This window comes from Plectrocnemia conspersa, unplaced genomic scaffold (assembly GCF_051122295.1).
Source record: "Plectrocnemia conspersa isolate PC_06_02 unplaced genomic scaffold, ASM5112229v1 ptg000002l, whole genome shotgun sequence".
NCBI lineage: Eukaryota > Metazoa > Arthropoda > Insecta > Trichoptera > Polycentropodidae > Plectrocnemia > Plectrocnemia conspersa.
In genome coordinates, this window is record NW_028277166.1 from 231,493 (window position 1) to 246,451 (window position 14,959).

Genomic DNA, 14,959 nt, shown 5'->3' on the forward strand with positions numbered 1-14,959 from the left:
ATACAAATACATATTTTACCTATGACATTGCTACCTTTGGGGGAGGGGCGTATTTTTGATTTTGATAATTCTGTAAAGTTGTCGACCATAACAAAATCGTCGGCCATGCCCGAATAAATATAATGCGTCGGATTTAAATAAAAATGTCGTCAAGTCGTAGAAAAAAGGCAAGACGCAATAGGTTTTCGTTATCGGGGTTTCGCCGATTTTCTTGTTCTCGCCGACGCGACGGTTGGCAGCCGTGGGGTGGCGACTGACAGTCGAGATGTCGCGCAACTACGGCACCGCGGGGCCGGGGCCCTCGCCGCTGCAGCCCTCCGGCGAGGGCTTCAGCCCCACCGAGCTGTACACGCTGGTGGAGGCGGCTGCGTCGGGAGTGACGGCCGTGCAGGCGGCCTCGCGCCAACTGGAGAGGACCGAGCGACACCTGGGCTCGCCCAGAGACACCGAGGCGCTGCGGAGCCAAGCGTGAATATAATATACTATTACTACCCGCCGATTTGCGAATGAAAATTATTGTTGCAATTGTCTCGGTCGCAGGCAGGAGACCCAGCAGAGCGTCAACGCGACAGTGAGCGCCACCACTAGGGACCTGCGTCGCCTCGAAGTCATCGTCAGGAAGGGCGACAAGAGGCAGAAGTTGCAATTCGAGAAGCTCGCGCAAAATTTCAGCGAGTCCGTCGTCAGGTACTCGCAAGTGCAGAAGGTCCGTTATTTTTTCTTTATATTCTTAATGTAAATTATGAAGGACATCAATCCTTATCCAATTGATATTTTTTAAAAAACCCCTGCACAATTTACTAGTGTTTGGAATCTTAAATTATTTTACGCAAAAGAAAATAGTTTAAATTATACAAGACACTCGAGTTTATTAATACACTTGAATCAAGAAATGCTTAAAACTGAATTTACATGCAAAACTACCCATTTCAGCAATTATCCGAAAAAATGCAGTTATACATGCCACCGAAGGTGCCGATGACGGATTTTACGGCCGAAGGAAACGCTCACGTGGAAGACGACGACACCGTCAGGCTTTTAGCTCTAAAACAGACGCAGGTGAGCGATCGACTTTTTCAAAAATTCAACAGAACAGACGAATATTGATTACGCTCCGTTGGCAGGCTCAAATGCTGGAGTTCGACAACGGACTGCTGGGAGAGAGGGAAGAGTACGTTCGACAGATAGAATCCAACGTTTTGGACATCAACCAAGTGATGCAAGAGCTCAGCGCGATAATCAACTGTCAAGGTTCCACAATAGGTGAGTCCGAGTCGACGCTCTCGCCGTACGATCCAACCCTACCGAAACTCGTATCTCTTTTCAGATACGATCGAGAGCAGCATAGAAGGCGCCGAAGCGAGAGTCGAAACGGGTAGGGAGGAGCTGGTAAAGGCGTCGCGGTATCAGGCCAAGTTCCGCAGAAAAATGCTGATCCTCCTCACTATCGCTCTGGTCGCCGGCATCGTGTTGACCATCATAATCGTCACGTCGCTTAAGAGATAACGACCCGGACGAGCGTCCGATCGAATATTGTACTAGCGGACGGATCGTTTATATCTGTCCGTCCGCATCGTCGCAGTAAAGATCCCGTCGGACTCTGGGAGTTTGCGTATTGTTCGTTTCTTCGCGTAGAACGGGACCGCGACGTTCGTATGCGTACGAACGCCGCTAATGTAATACGGAAGGTCGCAAAGTTGTCGTTTGGACGCACTTTCGAAGGGCATATCAAAAATTAGTCGTCGTTTTGGCATCGCAGGGTTAGGGGCCTAAAGTTTATCGCCCGAGTTGTGACGATCGTCGCGAAGAACAAACATTAGCGTTTATTTGACGTACGATACGTTTTATTTTTAATCGATTCCATTCTATGTTATGTGTATAATCGTCAGCCAAAAGTTTATCATATAATTTTTTATGCCTAGTTTTTTTTAATAATTTTGTTAGTCTGGTTAGTCGAAAAAATTTCGTACGCGCGCGGTTATGTTTTTATATCTGTTCCAGCCGAGTCTCGGTCGGACCCGAGATCGTATCTAAAGCTCCGGTCCGGTCGCGCACTCATCCGGATTCGACGGAGAAAGATCCCGCTTTTAAATAATTATTATACTATTGTAAAATGATAATATTATAAATGTATACAGATGTATATTGTTTGATTATTTTTAAGAAATATGTTTATTTTGCGCATTGAATGTATATAAATGTACGTGCACCATTTTTATTGATATATGAATAATAAATTATTAAAGGGATTTCTATTCAACTCTACATATTAGTTTCCCTCCGGCGAAAATTGTTATTACACCTCATTTTTTTACCACATTGCTTGGAACTATTAGTTAATATCTACAAGGAACGAGAAGCGTCATGCGTTGCCTTTCTGTACAATATTTTATAATAATGATGTTCTCCCTTAATATTTTTTTAAATTTCAACACTCGCGATCATAGAGAAATACTGACAAATTGTCGTAAGTGCCAAGAAAGAAAGAAATTATACAAAATAATTGAATAAATTAATTGCTACGGCTCAGTAAGAAATGAGAAAAATCGATTTTCCGTTATCGAGCTGTAGGGAGGCTTTAGGAAAATAGCATGTAAATTATATATTACTACGAATGGAAAAGTTGCAATAATAAAAAAATTCTAGCACCTGCCAGATAAATATTTTCTCTAGTAAAAATGTATACCTATAAGTCATTAGAAAAACTAAAAGATGGCACTAGTAATATCGAAACAAGTTTGTTTCTGAAAAGTACCATCTGTCAATAGACTACTGTCAAGTTGTCTGTCGTTTGCATTGCATCCTTTCATTTTTACGATCAATTAAAGCAAACAACCTTCGTTATTTTCGATCAATGGAAAAACGATTTTCATTTGCAAAACAAAACACCGAAAGCCGAGTTGAATGCAGTTCATGGCACATCTGCACCAGTGTTTAAAATTTTATCAATATTTCGATTTAAATAATACTCGTAGTATTTCAATAAATGACATGAATTTTTCAAAGGAGTACAAATGCCCCCCCTGCCCTCTTGCCCAACTGATGTTCTTGGGTGTATACATATATTTTATGAAATTCCTGTTAATTTAGCCAAAGACTTGAATTTTAATAAGGTGAAATGAATAATATATTGAATAACATTATTATTTGGCATTTAATTATGCAAAATAAATGAAATAGGGACATATAATTATTTGGCACAAAGTTTGAAATTTTACATATTACGTAAACCGAACTGGCCGACGATCGTCGCGTTTCGGCCGCAAAGTTTGACAATGCACCAGAATTTGGCTCCTAACCTGCACACGGATGAGTGCAATATCATCATTAAAAAACTGACCGATTGCTACGAAGAGGTGAGCGTTATATCTGTACCGAGGTACATAAAGGTATCGAGGCTGGCAAGATGTCGTAAGTTCGCTTTCGGTCGCAGCACAAGATAGGGTTGATATTCGGCATGTGCTCCGAGATTCACCAGCAGATGCTCAACTGTACGAAGAAAGAGAGAGAAGACAAACGCCAAGAGAACCACCGTCTCGCCAGGGAGCGCCAGGCGCGTATTCTCAACAGTACGAGGACGCAGGAGGTTTAGGCGAGATGGACGCAGTGCCTTCCATCTTAGAATCGGCGCCGATCGACTCGGACTATAGGTATACTTCTTTAAATGTTTATAAAGTTTTAATCCATGGTTAAGGTTTTATGTTGCAAAAAATCAACCCTTTTTCGCTTATTCAAAATAATTATCACAAATTTCCTAACTACGTAATCATCAACTTCATAAAAAGGACAAGGACAAAAACCGTTCTTTTATCACTCTCAGAAACATCTGTAGCCAACACCGTTTTAAAATTTAAAACTGTCGTGTGTTATCGATAACAAACCAAGTTTTTCATTTTAAAATGTATTATGTAGCAAAATACAGAACAATTTTTATAGTGCCGACATAATTAACTAGCACCAATGAATTAGTAAAAAATTCACTAGGTGTCATTGACATACAACATTCGTGCACGGCACTGTTTTTAATGAATTAAGAATTGAGTTCTTTTTACATAAACTTATCCTGTGACTTCGTAAAAGATAATGAACTTGTCGATTTATAACTAAAGTTCTTTTCAATTCATAAAAGTTGGATTATGTTTTGAACATTTGGTGTAAATTGTAAAAAACGTCTGCCATACGTAGGTTAAAATACTGATAGCGGACTGATGGATGTTTTCCGCGGAAAAAAATATTGCTGTTATTTACATAATTATTTGGTTAAAACCCAACCATGGCTTTATTTGGCATCGAATTGGAAAATCACAAAACAATATGGAAATGAATTACTTGATTTGGAGCCCATTAGCACCAAATGATGAAAAAACGATAAGAGAAAAATTTTGTCGCTATTTCAATAACGAGGGTATATTGGATATTGGCATGAATTAATAATAAATATTTAACTGTATTCATTTATTAGGTTACGTTGTATTCGTTTTAATAAATGCATTAAATATTTTAAGCGTTTTTATTTGAAAATAACATACTTAGATATTCAAAGTTCCAACTCTTCGGAGTATAAACATCATCTGCCCTAGCCCCTGATCTTCGAGACGTTATTTTTTTTTAATTCTCCGCGCTAATTTGGTCTTAATGTGTTTATTTTTTTAATATCGTCGATGGTGGCCAGAGGTTTAATTTTTTTTATAGATTATTAACAACCTTTCCAAAGCTTTATTTCTGTCATATAATACTTATTTACATAATTCTTATGGGTTTTATCCCAGAGAATAGCAATGATTCTAATGTGAATAAAAAATCTTTCTCTGCCTCAAATGGCTTCGTAGTTGGCGGCGCATACCTCCATCGCTGTCCGAGCGGTGACTGAAAGATCACACTGATGGAATGTATTACACCAGGGCTTCTTAAACTTTTTTCATTCACGACCCCATTTATGATTGTGAGTTTCTTCGTGACCCCAGATAAATATAAAATAAAGATATATAAATATTTTGTGCTGATTTATTGATTATGTAACAATATACATATTACATACATATGAAAAAATATAGTTTTAGAATTTGCTTAGAAACATACTAAAATAAAAAATTGCGCAAAAAGTTGTAAAATTGTATTTATTATAGTTACAAAAATTATATGCCTTATTTTTCATCACAACTGCATTTTTTGCAATAACATAAATAAAAAAGAATATTGAGCAAAATATATCGTCGCTTGTATATATTAAAAGTACACAAAAATTAAAGGGAAAATCGTTTTTTAATGAGACGGATGTGCTTGTTTTTTACTGCATAACAAATTAAATTTTAGTTCAATATTTGACACTGCTGGACGTAAAACTTTCTAACGATGAACGATATTGGGATTTAATATGTGTTAAAGCTGAAAAAGTAATTTCATATAAATACATGGTGTTGAATGGCAGAAGAACACTTAATGCCATATCAAAAATTGTGGGAAATTCAGTTCTAGTTCCGATCCAGAATTTAGTCAAGGGCTTTTTTGAAAAATTTAGTTTTAAGTTTGAGTCACTCGAAAGCTCAGCAAATTCCTCTTAAGCTTTATATGGCAGGTGATGAATCTCACTCAAGCCAATAAAAAATGGTTTTTGAATCCAAGATAACTTTTTTAAATCAATATTTGATATAAAATATTTACGAAACTGTGTTTCTAGCGCTTTTAAGTGAACTATAATAATTTTTGCGATAAAAGTTTTACAATGATTTTTCTCGATTATAAATTGTCGATACTGGAAAACATTTCCAACGAATCCTTTTCTACCCTACTTTTCCAAATGTTGATCTTTTTAATAAAACTTTCAATTGTTTCATTTCAAGTAAATATATCGCAATTGTTTCTTTGAAGAGACAAGTTGAGATCGTTTAATTTCTCAAAAATATCTGACAGATAACGCAGCTTTGATAGCCATAGGTCATTTTGAAAAAAAGCCGCAAGATCACATTTTTGTTCGGTTAAAAATATTTCGATTTCATCCTTAAATAACAATAATCTTTTTAAACTTTGACTTTTTGATATCCATCTTACTTCTGCATGTAATAATAAATTTGTATAGTGGGAATCCGTATCCTTACAGAGATTTGAAAATAGACGGCTGTTAAGGGCATGGCTCTTAATAAAATGTATAATCTTAACAGCATCCTGAACGAACAGCACATCGTTCAATTCTGGTTCTAGTTTTTTTGCTGCATTTGCTGAATAAGTCAGTGAGTAAAAGTTATATGATCATAATGAGCAGCTTGAAAATATGATTTAAAACATTTAATTTAAATTCATGTATTTAAATATTTTACAATAAAATTTCGCGACCCCATTTGGGGTCGCACCCATAGTTTAAGAAGCCCTGTATTACACGATCAGTCTGTTGTCAGTCCTGACGGCAGACTGAACGTGAAACCTACGTCATACAATTCTATGATAAATCGATGGCAGCACCTGGGTGGCGAGAATTGGAAACACCAATATTTTTTTGAAAAATATTTAATTCTAATATATCTACAAATGTTTTTAAGCAAACATCAAGAGATGTCGTTAGTTAAAGATTTTAATATTCCGTTAAAGGAATTTTCAACCCTAAAATATATGAAACAATTGCGATATAATGTTCAAAAGTCTATGATTTTTTATAGGTGTCTTCCGCAGTCAAAGGTTTAATCATAAATCTTGAATCGACTGGTTACAAGAATGTTATTGCATAATCGAGGAATGATTGTATAAAACGCAGATATAAAAGAACTGCCCCCCGAATCTGAAACGGCCGACGCTCAAAGTCATCGCCTCACATCCATAGAATTACTAATACAATATAACATAAATAATTTTATGAATATATTCCTAAATACAGGTCAGTCACCGATAGATACTTCTCTCGCCGCTATTGCTTGGACGTCAAGAACGCCGCCGGCAACGACCACATGCTGTTGTTTCACTCCAACCGAATATGCCTGGTGACGTTGGCTCCCAGTCATCCGCTCTTCTCCGAGAACGAAGTCTTCGAAGTGGACTTTCAGACCGACCGAGCAGACAGGACAAAGAACGTAGTCAAGGGGAAAGGCAAACGTGGAGGTCAGACTTTAGAAGAGAACTCGGTGCTCTGCAAGATAGTCACTGAAAGCGGAAGAGAGTACAAGGTGTCAAGCTGCATTGAGGGGAAGCTCGTCGAGATCAACGAGGCGCTCGCATCCAACCCGTCGTTGCTGATAGACTATCCGGACTCGGACGGCTACGTCGCCGTCGTCCTGGCCCGGATAGCCGAGAGCGACGCCAAGAAGGGCCAGCTGTTGACGCCCGAGCAGTACTCGGAAGCTTTAGCCGAGAGAGCGAGGGATGTGTAGTATTGTATAAAAATTGTAAATATATTGTTAACCTTTTACATTCAATTTTATTATCCCGTTAAGCGTTGAGACATTATAGACAAACCATTCGCTAGCCCAGAACAAATACAAAGCTTAATATGTAAGTATTTGCTTATTAGCTACAAATCACCTTACAATTAATTCTAAATAAATTAATCCATTTAGACCTAAAACTAATTTTATCAGAATTTCATAACTTTTTATTATTAATGGGATTAAGGAGGTCTGAATCTCATCTAAAAAATATGGAAAAAAATAAATTATGAATGAGTTGCTATGAATCAACCGTACCATATTTGTTACAGTAGGCACATTCAAAAGGCAAAGTATGACATTTCATCTTTGCAATTATCACTTCTCAGAAGTCAAAAGCAATAAAATCGTGATGTAGAAGGCAGGATTTTATTGCTTTTGATGTGGGTTTTTGACTTCTGAGAAGCGATAATTTTTTTGCACTTCTATTGATCCAAATTCGGTTTAGATATGCTTCATTTGATTCTCACTTAGTGTAAGTCGTAATATTGTTATAAAAAGTCTTAATATGAGCGACGGCATGATTTTATTGCTTTTGACATGGACTAAGCAGGGACACACTTGAATTTGGCCAGAAAAATACATGTCATTTAATGAAATGGAAATATTAAAAAAACAACCACTGACTGGCCAACTTTTGCCTCTCCTGAAAAAAAGCTGAAATGAAGTCTCTGAACCCAATTTTTTTGGATGAACTGGTGATTAACTTGTCACATTATGTCCAATGACACCCGATGCTCCTAAGCGGTCATTCATCCTAGTACTGATCAGGCCCAATGCTGCTTAACTTCGGTGATCGTATGAAAAGCAGTGCATTCAGCATTGTATGGTTGTTCGCGTTTTATTAATACTGATCATTAATTTATGAAAATACTAACCATATTGCTCATATAATTGACAACCTTTCGATACTTTTTGATAAAGTTTATCAACGACTAAAAATTTTAGAAAGCGTCGCTCTCTAAATACATATTACTCTAAAAATATATAGCTAGGTAATCCCGGTATTCACATTGACAATTTTATTATTAGCGTAGTCTTTTGTTCCCTTGCAAATACTCTAAAAAAAGTTAGTAAAAACAATACAAAATAAATCAATCGGCTCCCGACATTCTTCCGACGTTTTTGGCTCAAGCTGATATTTTTGTAATCTAAAATACCACGGTATCCATAGAGGTAAAAATCAGACGATATTTTAATAACATCGAAATCAGAATATAGCCTAAAATGATTAATGCAAGAAAGCATCTGAATATGGACGTCTGAGATAAACGAAAATTATTAATAAGTACTAAAGATGACTAACCCATATGCTATGATAATTAGCGGAAACACACAGGAAAATTGATAATATTATATTGAATTATGTAAAACAATTTTAAGTTCGATTGTGCGAGAAAGAGAAGAAAATAAATAGACTATATTTGGAACTGACGAGAAGAAAGACAATACAGGATCCGGTACAATCTCCTAATGCACGTAACCACTGGCAGATTAAAACTCGGGGGCGAAAGATGATCAAAGCTTGCGTCTTAAAATAAACAATTTTTATTTTTCACTAGAACTATTATTTTTGAATCAGAAAACTAACATCCAGATATATCTGCTGATGCATAGAATGATATGTTATGTATTAAATGAGAGTTTTACTTGTTTAAGATAAAACGGTCAAGAAATGAAACATTTTTACGTTGCAATATATTACTCAAGATCACAGAGAGTAATATATTGTTAAAAATTCAAAGACTTTGGGCGATGAGTATTACATAATTGCTTTCGAAGAACGGTAAAACTGCTATTGCCATGCCGTTGGGCTGCAAAATAAGAAGGTGAATTAAATAAAAGAGAGAATGTCGTGGATCGTTTAATCCAAATCAAAATATAACAGGTATTTATTTACATAACGAGTAAAAATAATAATACGAAGCGAGGGGCGTCGCCTCGGCGAGGTTCTCCGCCAGAAATGCTGAGATAAATACGGCGCGACCCGCGAGCGTTCGACGGCGACTCTTTGCAGACTTTTGACTAGAGTTTGTGAGAAACGGCTGGGCTATTTCGAACGGAGGCGGTCGCGCTCCGTGCGACTTCAGCTCTTGGGCATGCCTTGGGGCGTCGCCGACTCCACCGTCTTCTTGTACTTGCCCACCAGCTCGGGCAGGTCGTAGGCGATTGCCACGTCCAGTCGGTTGATGGGGCAACCCCGGAAGTAGGTGCACGTGGCCGACAGCTGCTGGAACTCGTACAACGGGTTCAACTTGAAGAAGTCGGCATACGTCTCGGGATCGGGCAGATCGTAGCGGGAGATGTTGGTCAGCGTGCTCAGGCCCTCGTAGATGTGGTAGTTCTGGGGGTGGTCCACGATCGCCTCGGCCACCACCTTCTTGTTGGCGAAGATGGTCTTGTGGTTATAGTAAGTGGTCAGGTAGCAATCGACCATCTTTGCGTGATTCCTCACTCGCACCTGGGATTGAAAATTGGCAATTTAAAAGAACTTTCACATCGAAGATGCGACTCGACACTCACCGCAAATCTCCTGGCGCTGGCGATTTTGTTTTCGACGCGCCTGTCGATAGCCACGCGCAGGTCCTTCAGGAAGGCTTTCTCTTGGGATAGGAGCAGACGAGCCGGCGCGCCGACTTCGTAGGGCATGGACCACAGGGATGTCGTGTACATGACCGGTGGTTGCGCGGAGCTCATCAACGGAGAGATGTTCCAAATGAGGGCGCTCTGCACTCGCATCAGTTCTTCGGGCTTTACCTGGTCGCCTTTGTTCAGCAGGATCCTCGTCTGCGCGAGAGTAATATTTTATTATTATATTTTTTTTAAATTAATGTTATGAATCGAGAAAGACAGTAACTTTTATTATAATAATCCTTGCAGAAATGATGCAAGACTTGATTCTTATCCTCCTAAGGATTGATATTTTGCAAACGCATTATCTGGTGATGGAAGTTTCATAAAAACAATAATACAAATATCGAATTAACCGGCTAAAGGAGGTACGTTGTGAATGTGAAATATCCAATTCGAGTTTCCTATGTTGGCAGCACTAAATCAGACAGCTGTCAATAATGACGCATGTTCAAAGTGTAATTTTAGTTTGCAACAACATATTTACAAAATAGGTCCGCTCAACGCGTTAAAATTGTACAATTGTTCTACAGAAATAACAATTCTTTACGAACTGTGTATAGAAATTTACGAGAAGATTATGGTCAATTGCATCATCCTACTGAGCGAACAATTCGCAGCGTAGTGAAAAAATTTGAAGAGACCGGAAGTGATGGAGATAGGGTAAGGCATGTGCGTCATCGTGCTGCCAGTTCAACCAAGAATATTGCTGTTGTAAGTAAAAGTATGGCCGAAGACCCGAAATTGTCGATTCGTCGGCATTCTTTTTATTATGATGCATCTAGACTTGCACATACACCCGTATATAATTCAGATAACACAAGAACCGATGCCCAGAAACCATGGATAACTGAAGAACTTACGCAGATTGGGTGTTAGAGCAGCAGGAAGTTGATACTGATTTTTCAAAAAAAATCTTCTTTAATTAAGCACACTGCCACTTCTCTGGGTATGTTAATAAGGAAAATTAGCGCATATGGGATGAGGAGAATCTTTGTGTGATTCACGAGAGAATAGTACATGCCCAAAAAGTGACTAGTGCACATTGTGGCCAGGCGGCGTCATTAGGTCTTACTTTTTTGAAAACGATGAAGGTCGGACTGTAACAGTCAAATCCGAAAAGATCATTATATTTGTGTTTCTTTAAAAAATAAGTACGAATCACTTTTATTTATAAAGCAAGTGAGGTTAAAAATGGGAAAAAATATATGAAAAACGTCTGTGCAAGTGGAAGAAAAGGTGTTATTTATTTAGTAACATTAAATATTCTGTTGTAAGCCCAATGCGTTACAAGGGAGTAAATCTATACCAACTGAGATAGTCAATCAGATATAATAAATACCTACAAGTAAGTATTAACTACCAGACAAATTATGGGAATCGGTGACATATATAAAAATTATCATGTGTAATATAATTTATAATCAATAGATGCCACTGCAGCTGGGGCCGTTTTTTTAATAATAGCGCAGCTCTTTTTATACATTAAAATTCTATTGTCGCCGGGGCTTAAGCCCGCAACCTCAAAGTTACTAGTCCGAGACGTTACGGACTGCGCCATTCCATCCTTAATATATTGTAGCGTAAAAATATTGACCCACCTGGGCTTCTCTTCCTTTGAGCTGGTCGAGTATGGCTTCGGTCTCTGGCCCCACATCCAGTTTAGAGGGATCGTATACGAGGAAGATGACATCGGCGCGATCGATGAACCATTGGCAGGCGTCGTTGAATGGAAATACGCGCGACACTTGCTTGCGAACTTCCAGGATTCCGGGAATTTCCACAATGTTCACCTGAGAAGAGCGATAAGGTTTAGTCTAGTGGTAAAAATACAAAACGAAACAAACTCGGTACCCTTTCCAACAGCTTGCTGGGCAGTTTGAGTCCTCTGAGGCGCTCCTCGAGTCCCTGGCCGAACTTCTGCAGGCCGGAGAAAGTCCAGTCGGCCGCGAGCTGAGTGCCGTCAAGCACCTCGGGCTCCTTGCCGTGCATAAGGATGTTGAAGTAGGCCGGCGAGGGTTCGGCGCCTGCGAACGTCGAAGGAGTCGTTTAATTGACGAAACGCTATCGAAGACGATGCTCAGTTTACACCTGCCGAGTGTACGGCTAATCTTATCGCTCGGCCGAGTGAATACAAGCACTGGGCCGAGTGCACTCCATCGAGACTCACTGGGTCGATGCGAACGCAGTTTCCAATGACGAATAAACGCGCACGTAACACTAAACTCAATAACTAAAACGAATGATGCATTTCACCTTCTCGTTTTAATCAAACTATATTGCTACGTTTTTTATATTAAACAAAACTATAAAACACTTAATAGACCCTTATTTACGTCGTTGAACGTGTCAAACGGGGCTTTTGCTTTATATACGATTAGTAAATATGGCACTCGGAAGGTGTAAACTAATGCGCGAAGGGCTCACCCGTCCTCAGCGACCACTCGGTGAACTCGTTGTCGGTGAGGTAATTGATGAGCGACGACTTGCCGCCGCTCCACGGGCCCATGAAGAGCACGAGCGGCTTGGAGAAGATCTCCGGATCGCCAAAGTGTCTGTTGCTCAAGTCGCGGTACTTGTACAGGATCTCGAGCGGCTTGATCGCGCCGTCGTACAGCTTCTTCAGCTCGCGCAGAGTGACGTCGGACGACTTTTCGATCAGCCGCTCCGAATCGGTGGAGTCGGCGTCGAGCCGGAGGATCTGGGCGACGTGGTCGCGAGACCGCAGGTTCTCGGGAATCTCGATTTCCTGAAACGATAATATTCGATTAGACGCGTGAAAAGCGAAAACTAGCGCGGTTCGCTCACCAGTAGCAGGTCTTCTTCGGGCGATTCTTCCGCGGTCTCTGCGGCTTCGGGTTCGACTTCTTCCTCCGGCGCCTCTTCGGTCTCCTCGACGGTCGCTTCCTGCACTTCGACGATTTCGTCTAAGGCTTCTTTCTCTTCGGACGGAATTGATTCGATCTCGGCGACTTCCTCGGAAGCTGCCGCCTCTTCTGCGGTTTCTTCTACTGCCTCTTCCGTCGCTTCCTCGGCCACCTCTTTCGACGCCTCTTCTGTCGATTCTTCCGAAGTCTCTTCGGCCGCCTCTTTCGAGCCACCTTCCTCTTCGGACGAAGCCGCTTCTTCGGCTTGCATCTCTTCTTTTTCTTCTTCGGATCGGACTGCTGCTTCTTCTTCAACCTCGGGAGCCGCTTCTTCTTCGGACTCGGAAGCCGCTTCCTCTTCCACTTCCGGAGCCGCTTCTTCTTCCTCTGCTTCCGATGCCGCTTCGTCCTCTACTTCGGGGGCGGCTTCTTCCTCTGCCTCCGCGGATTCTTCGGCATCGGCGGTGTTTTCTTCTCCTTCGGCTTCTTCGGATTCCGCCGAAGCATCTTCCGCCGTTTCTTCCTTAGCTTCTTCCGAAGATTCTTCCGCCGTTTCTTCTTTATCTTCTTCCGAAGCTTCTTCCGCTGTCTCTTCCTTGACTTCTTCCGAAGCTTCTTCCGCTGTCTCTTCCTTGACTTCTTCCGAAGCTTCTTCCGCCGTCTCTTCTTTGACTTCTTCTGAAGCTTCTTCGGCCGTCTCTTCTTTGACTTCTTCCGAAGCTTCTTCCGAAGCTTCTTCCGAAGCTTCTTCCGCCGTCTCTTCCTTGACTTCTTCCGACGCTTCTTCCGAAGCGTCTTCGTCGGTTTCTTTGACTTCTCCCGAGGTTTCTTCTTCGGATTCTTCCGAGGCTTCTTCGGCCACCGGAGCTACTTGTTCGGTCGATTCATCTTCGGCTTCCGGAGCTTCCTCCGCTTCTTCGGATTGCGTCTCGTCGGACGCGGCTGCCTCTTCGACTAACTCGACCTCCCCGGACTCTCCCGAGGCGGCTTCCTCGGACTCGGCCGCCGGAGCGTCTCCCTGCATCTCGGCATCCTCGCTCTCCGCTTCCGCTGCCTCCTCAGCCGATTCGGCGACGGGTCGTTCTTCGATGGACTCGCCGCTGTCCGCTGAATGAAGCGAAGATTAGAAACGTCGCAAACGCTAAAAAAAACAGCGGACTAGACACTCACCCGCTCCCGGTGGCGCTTCGTCGACGTCCCTCTTCGACCGCTCGACATAGGGCTCCTCGGATATCCGAAGGACCGGAAGCTCCTCGCTAGACTCGGCTGAAACGCGAAAAAGGAGGCAGTAGAAGTTGACGGTCGTAGCCGTAGAGGAGAGTTAGAGACTGACCTGCTCGCTCGAGGCCCTTGAGCGCCTTTTCGATGTAGGGTCTGCATTGCGACTCGGAGGGCAGCTGGTCGTCGGGCCGAATTCCTGAAAGGCGACAGTGTTACGAAACGAGAGCGTGGGCGGGCGCGGAGGGCGGGGACGCGAAACGGCGGAGAGAGGAGCAAGGGAAGAGGGCCGAGGGGGAGCAGGCGGAGGACTGACCTGGAGGGCAGAGGCAGAAGAAGGCCGCCGAGAGCAGCAGGAGCTTTAGGGCCATCCCGGCGACTCGCTCGTGCGCTCGCGAATGCGCGCCCGGCCGCCGGCTCCGCTCCCGATGTAAAAATAGCCGTCAGCCGAGAAGCTGCGCTCGCTGCAGCTACGAGACCGTTCCGTCGCGAGCCCCGTCCAATGTCAATGCCGCGCCCTCCTTCTCCCTTAGCCGCCCTACTTTACTTTCCGTCGCGCTTCTTCCCTACGCTCCGACGCCGAAATAGCCCTCGCCGAAATACCCATCTTGGTAACTTCTATTTCCGTCGTCCCAGTTTCGCGTGCGGTAATTTTTCCGCGACGTCCGATGACCGAAAAGTCGCCCGCCCTACGTTTCGCGTTAGGGTTGCCGCGCGTTAGGGTCGCCGAAGACGCTCTCGAAACGTTCACGTTCTCTATTAAAATAGACCTCGGCGATGCGATGAATCACGATCGAACCGCGTCAACGCAATTTTGCAATATTTGGCTCTCGG

At 41.9% G+C, this 14,959-nt stretch overlaps 3 protein-coding genes across 3 annotated transcripts; 2 read left to right on the top strand and 1 right to left on the bottom strand.

Moving 5' to 3' along the window:
* Nucleotides 1–243: 243 nt before the first annotated feature.
* Nucleotides 244–2,265, top strand: Syx13 (syntaxin 13). The gene is made up of 5 exons (XM_088205510.1): nucleotides 244–468; nucleotides 541–706; nucleotides 934–1,059; nucleotides 1,125–1,263; nucleotides 1,328–2,265. The coding sequence occupies exons 1-5, from the start codon at nucleotides 266–268 to the stop codon at nucleotides 1,504–1,506; spliced, it is 813 nt and encodes a 270-aa protein (XP_088061636.1). The 5' UTR covers nucleotides 244–265; the 3' UTR covers nucleotides 1,507–2,265.
* A 1,174-nt stretch (nucleotides 2,266–3,439) lies between these two features.
* On the top strand, nucleotides 3,440–7,391 carry LOC148237213 (protein Abitram). Its single transcript, XM_088205512.1, has 2 exons — nucleotides 3,440–3,650; nucleotides 6,866–7,391. The coding sequence occupies exons 1-2, from the start codon at nucleotides 3,598–3,600 to the stop codon at nucleotides 7,353–7,355; spliced, it is 543 nt and encodes a 180-aa protein (XP_088061638.1). The 5' UTR covers nucleotides 3,440–3,597; the 3' UTR covers nucleotides 7,356–7,391.
* A 1,869-nt stretch (nucleotides 7,392–9,260) lies between these two features.
* Nucleotides 9,261–14,525, bottom strand: LOC148237214 (uncharacterized). The gene is made up of 9 exons (XM_088205505.1): nucleotides 14,442–14,525; nucleotides 14,241–14,324; nucleotides 14,078–14,173; nucleotides 12,849–14,014; nucleotides 12,468–12,789; nucleotides 11,895–12,067; nucleotides 11,642–11,833; nucleotides 9,933–10,196; nucleotides 9,261–9,870 (listed from the first exon to the last, which is right to left on the bottom strand). Exons 1-9 carry the CDS (start codon nucleotides 14,494–14,496, stop codon nucleotides 9,496–9,498), a joined length of 2,727 nt encoding a protein of 908 aa, XP_088061631.1. The 5' UTR covers nucleotides 14,497–14,525; the 3' UTR covers nucleotides 9,261–9,495.
* Between the last annotated feature and the right edge of the window lie 434 nt (nucleotides 14,526–14,959).

Bases quoted from the DNA above. Each gene is read 5' to 3' on its own strand.
- Syx13 (XM_088205510.1), top strand. From the start codon at position 266: ATGTCGCGCAACTACGGCACCGCGGGGCCGGGGCCCTCGCCGCTGCAG. The intron at 469-540 runs GTGAATATAATA...TCTCGGTCGCAG, and splicing joins GAGGCGCTGCGGAGCCAAGC to GCAGGAGACCCAGCAGAGCG. The intron at 707-933 runs GTCCGTTATTTT...TACCCATTTCAG, and splicing joins GGTACTCGCAAGTGCAGAAG to CAATTATCCGAAAAAATGCA.
- LOC148237214 (XM_088205505.1), bottom strand. From the start codon at position 14,496: ATGGCCCTAAAGCTCCTGCTGCTCTCGGCGGCCTTCTTCTGCCTCTGC. The intron at 14,174-14,240 runs GTCAGTCTCTAA...TTCGCGTTTCAG, and splicing joins CAAGGGCCTCGAGCGAGCAG to CCGAGTCTAGCGAGGAGCTT. The intron at 10,197-11,641 runs GTGGGTCAATAT...ACTCTCGCGCAG, and splicing joins TCAAAGGAAGAGAAGCCCAG to ACGAGGATCCTGCTGAACAA.
- LOC148237213 (XM_088205512.1), top strand. From the start codon at position 3,598: ATGGACGCAGTGCCTTCCATCTTAGAATCGGCGCCGATCGACTCGGAC. The intron at 3,651-6,865 runs GTATACTTCTTT...TCCTAAATACAG, and splicing joins CCGATCGACTCGGACTATAG to GTCAGTCACCGATAGATACT.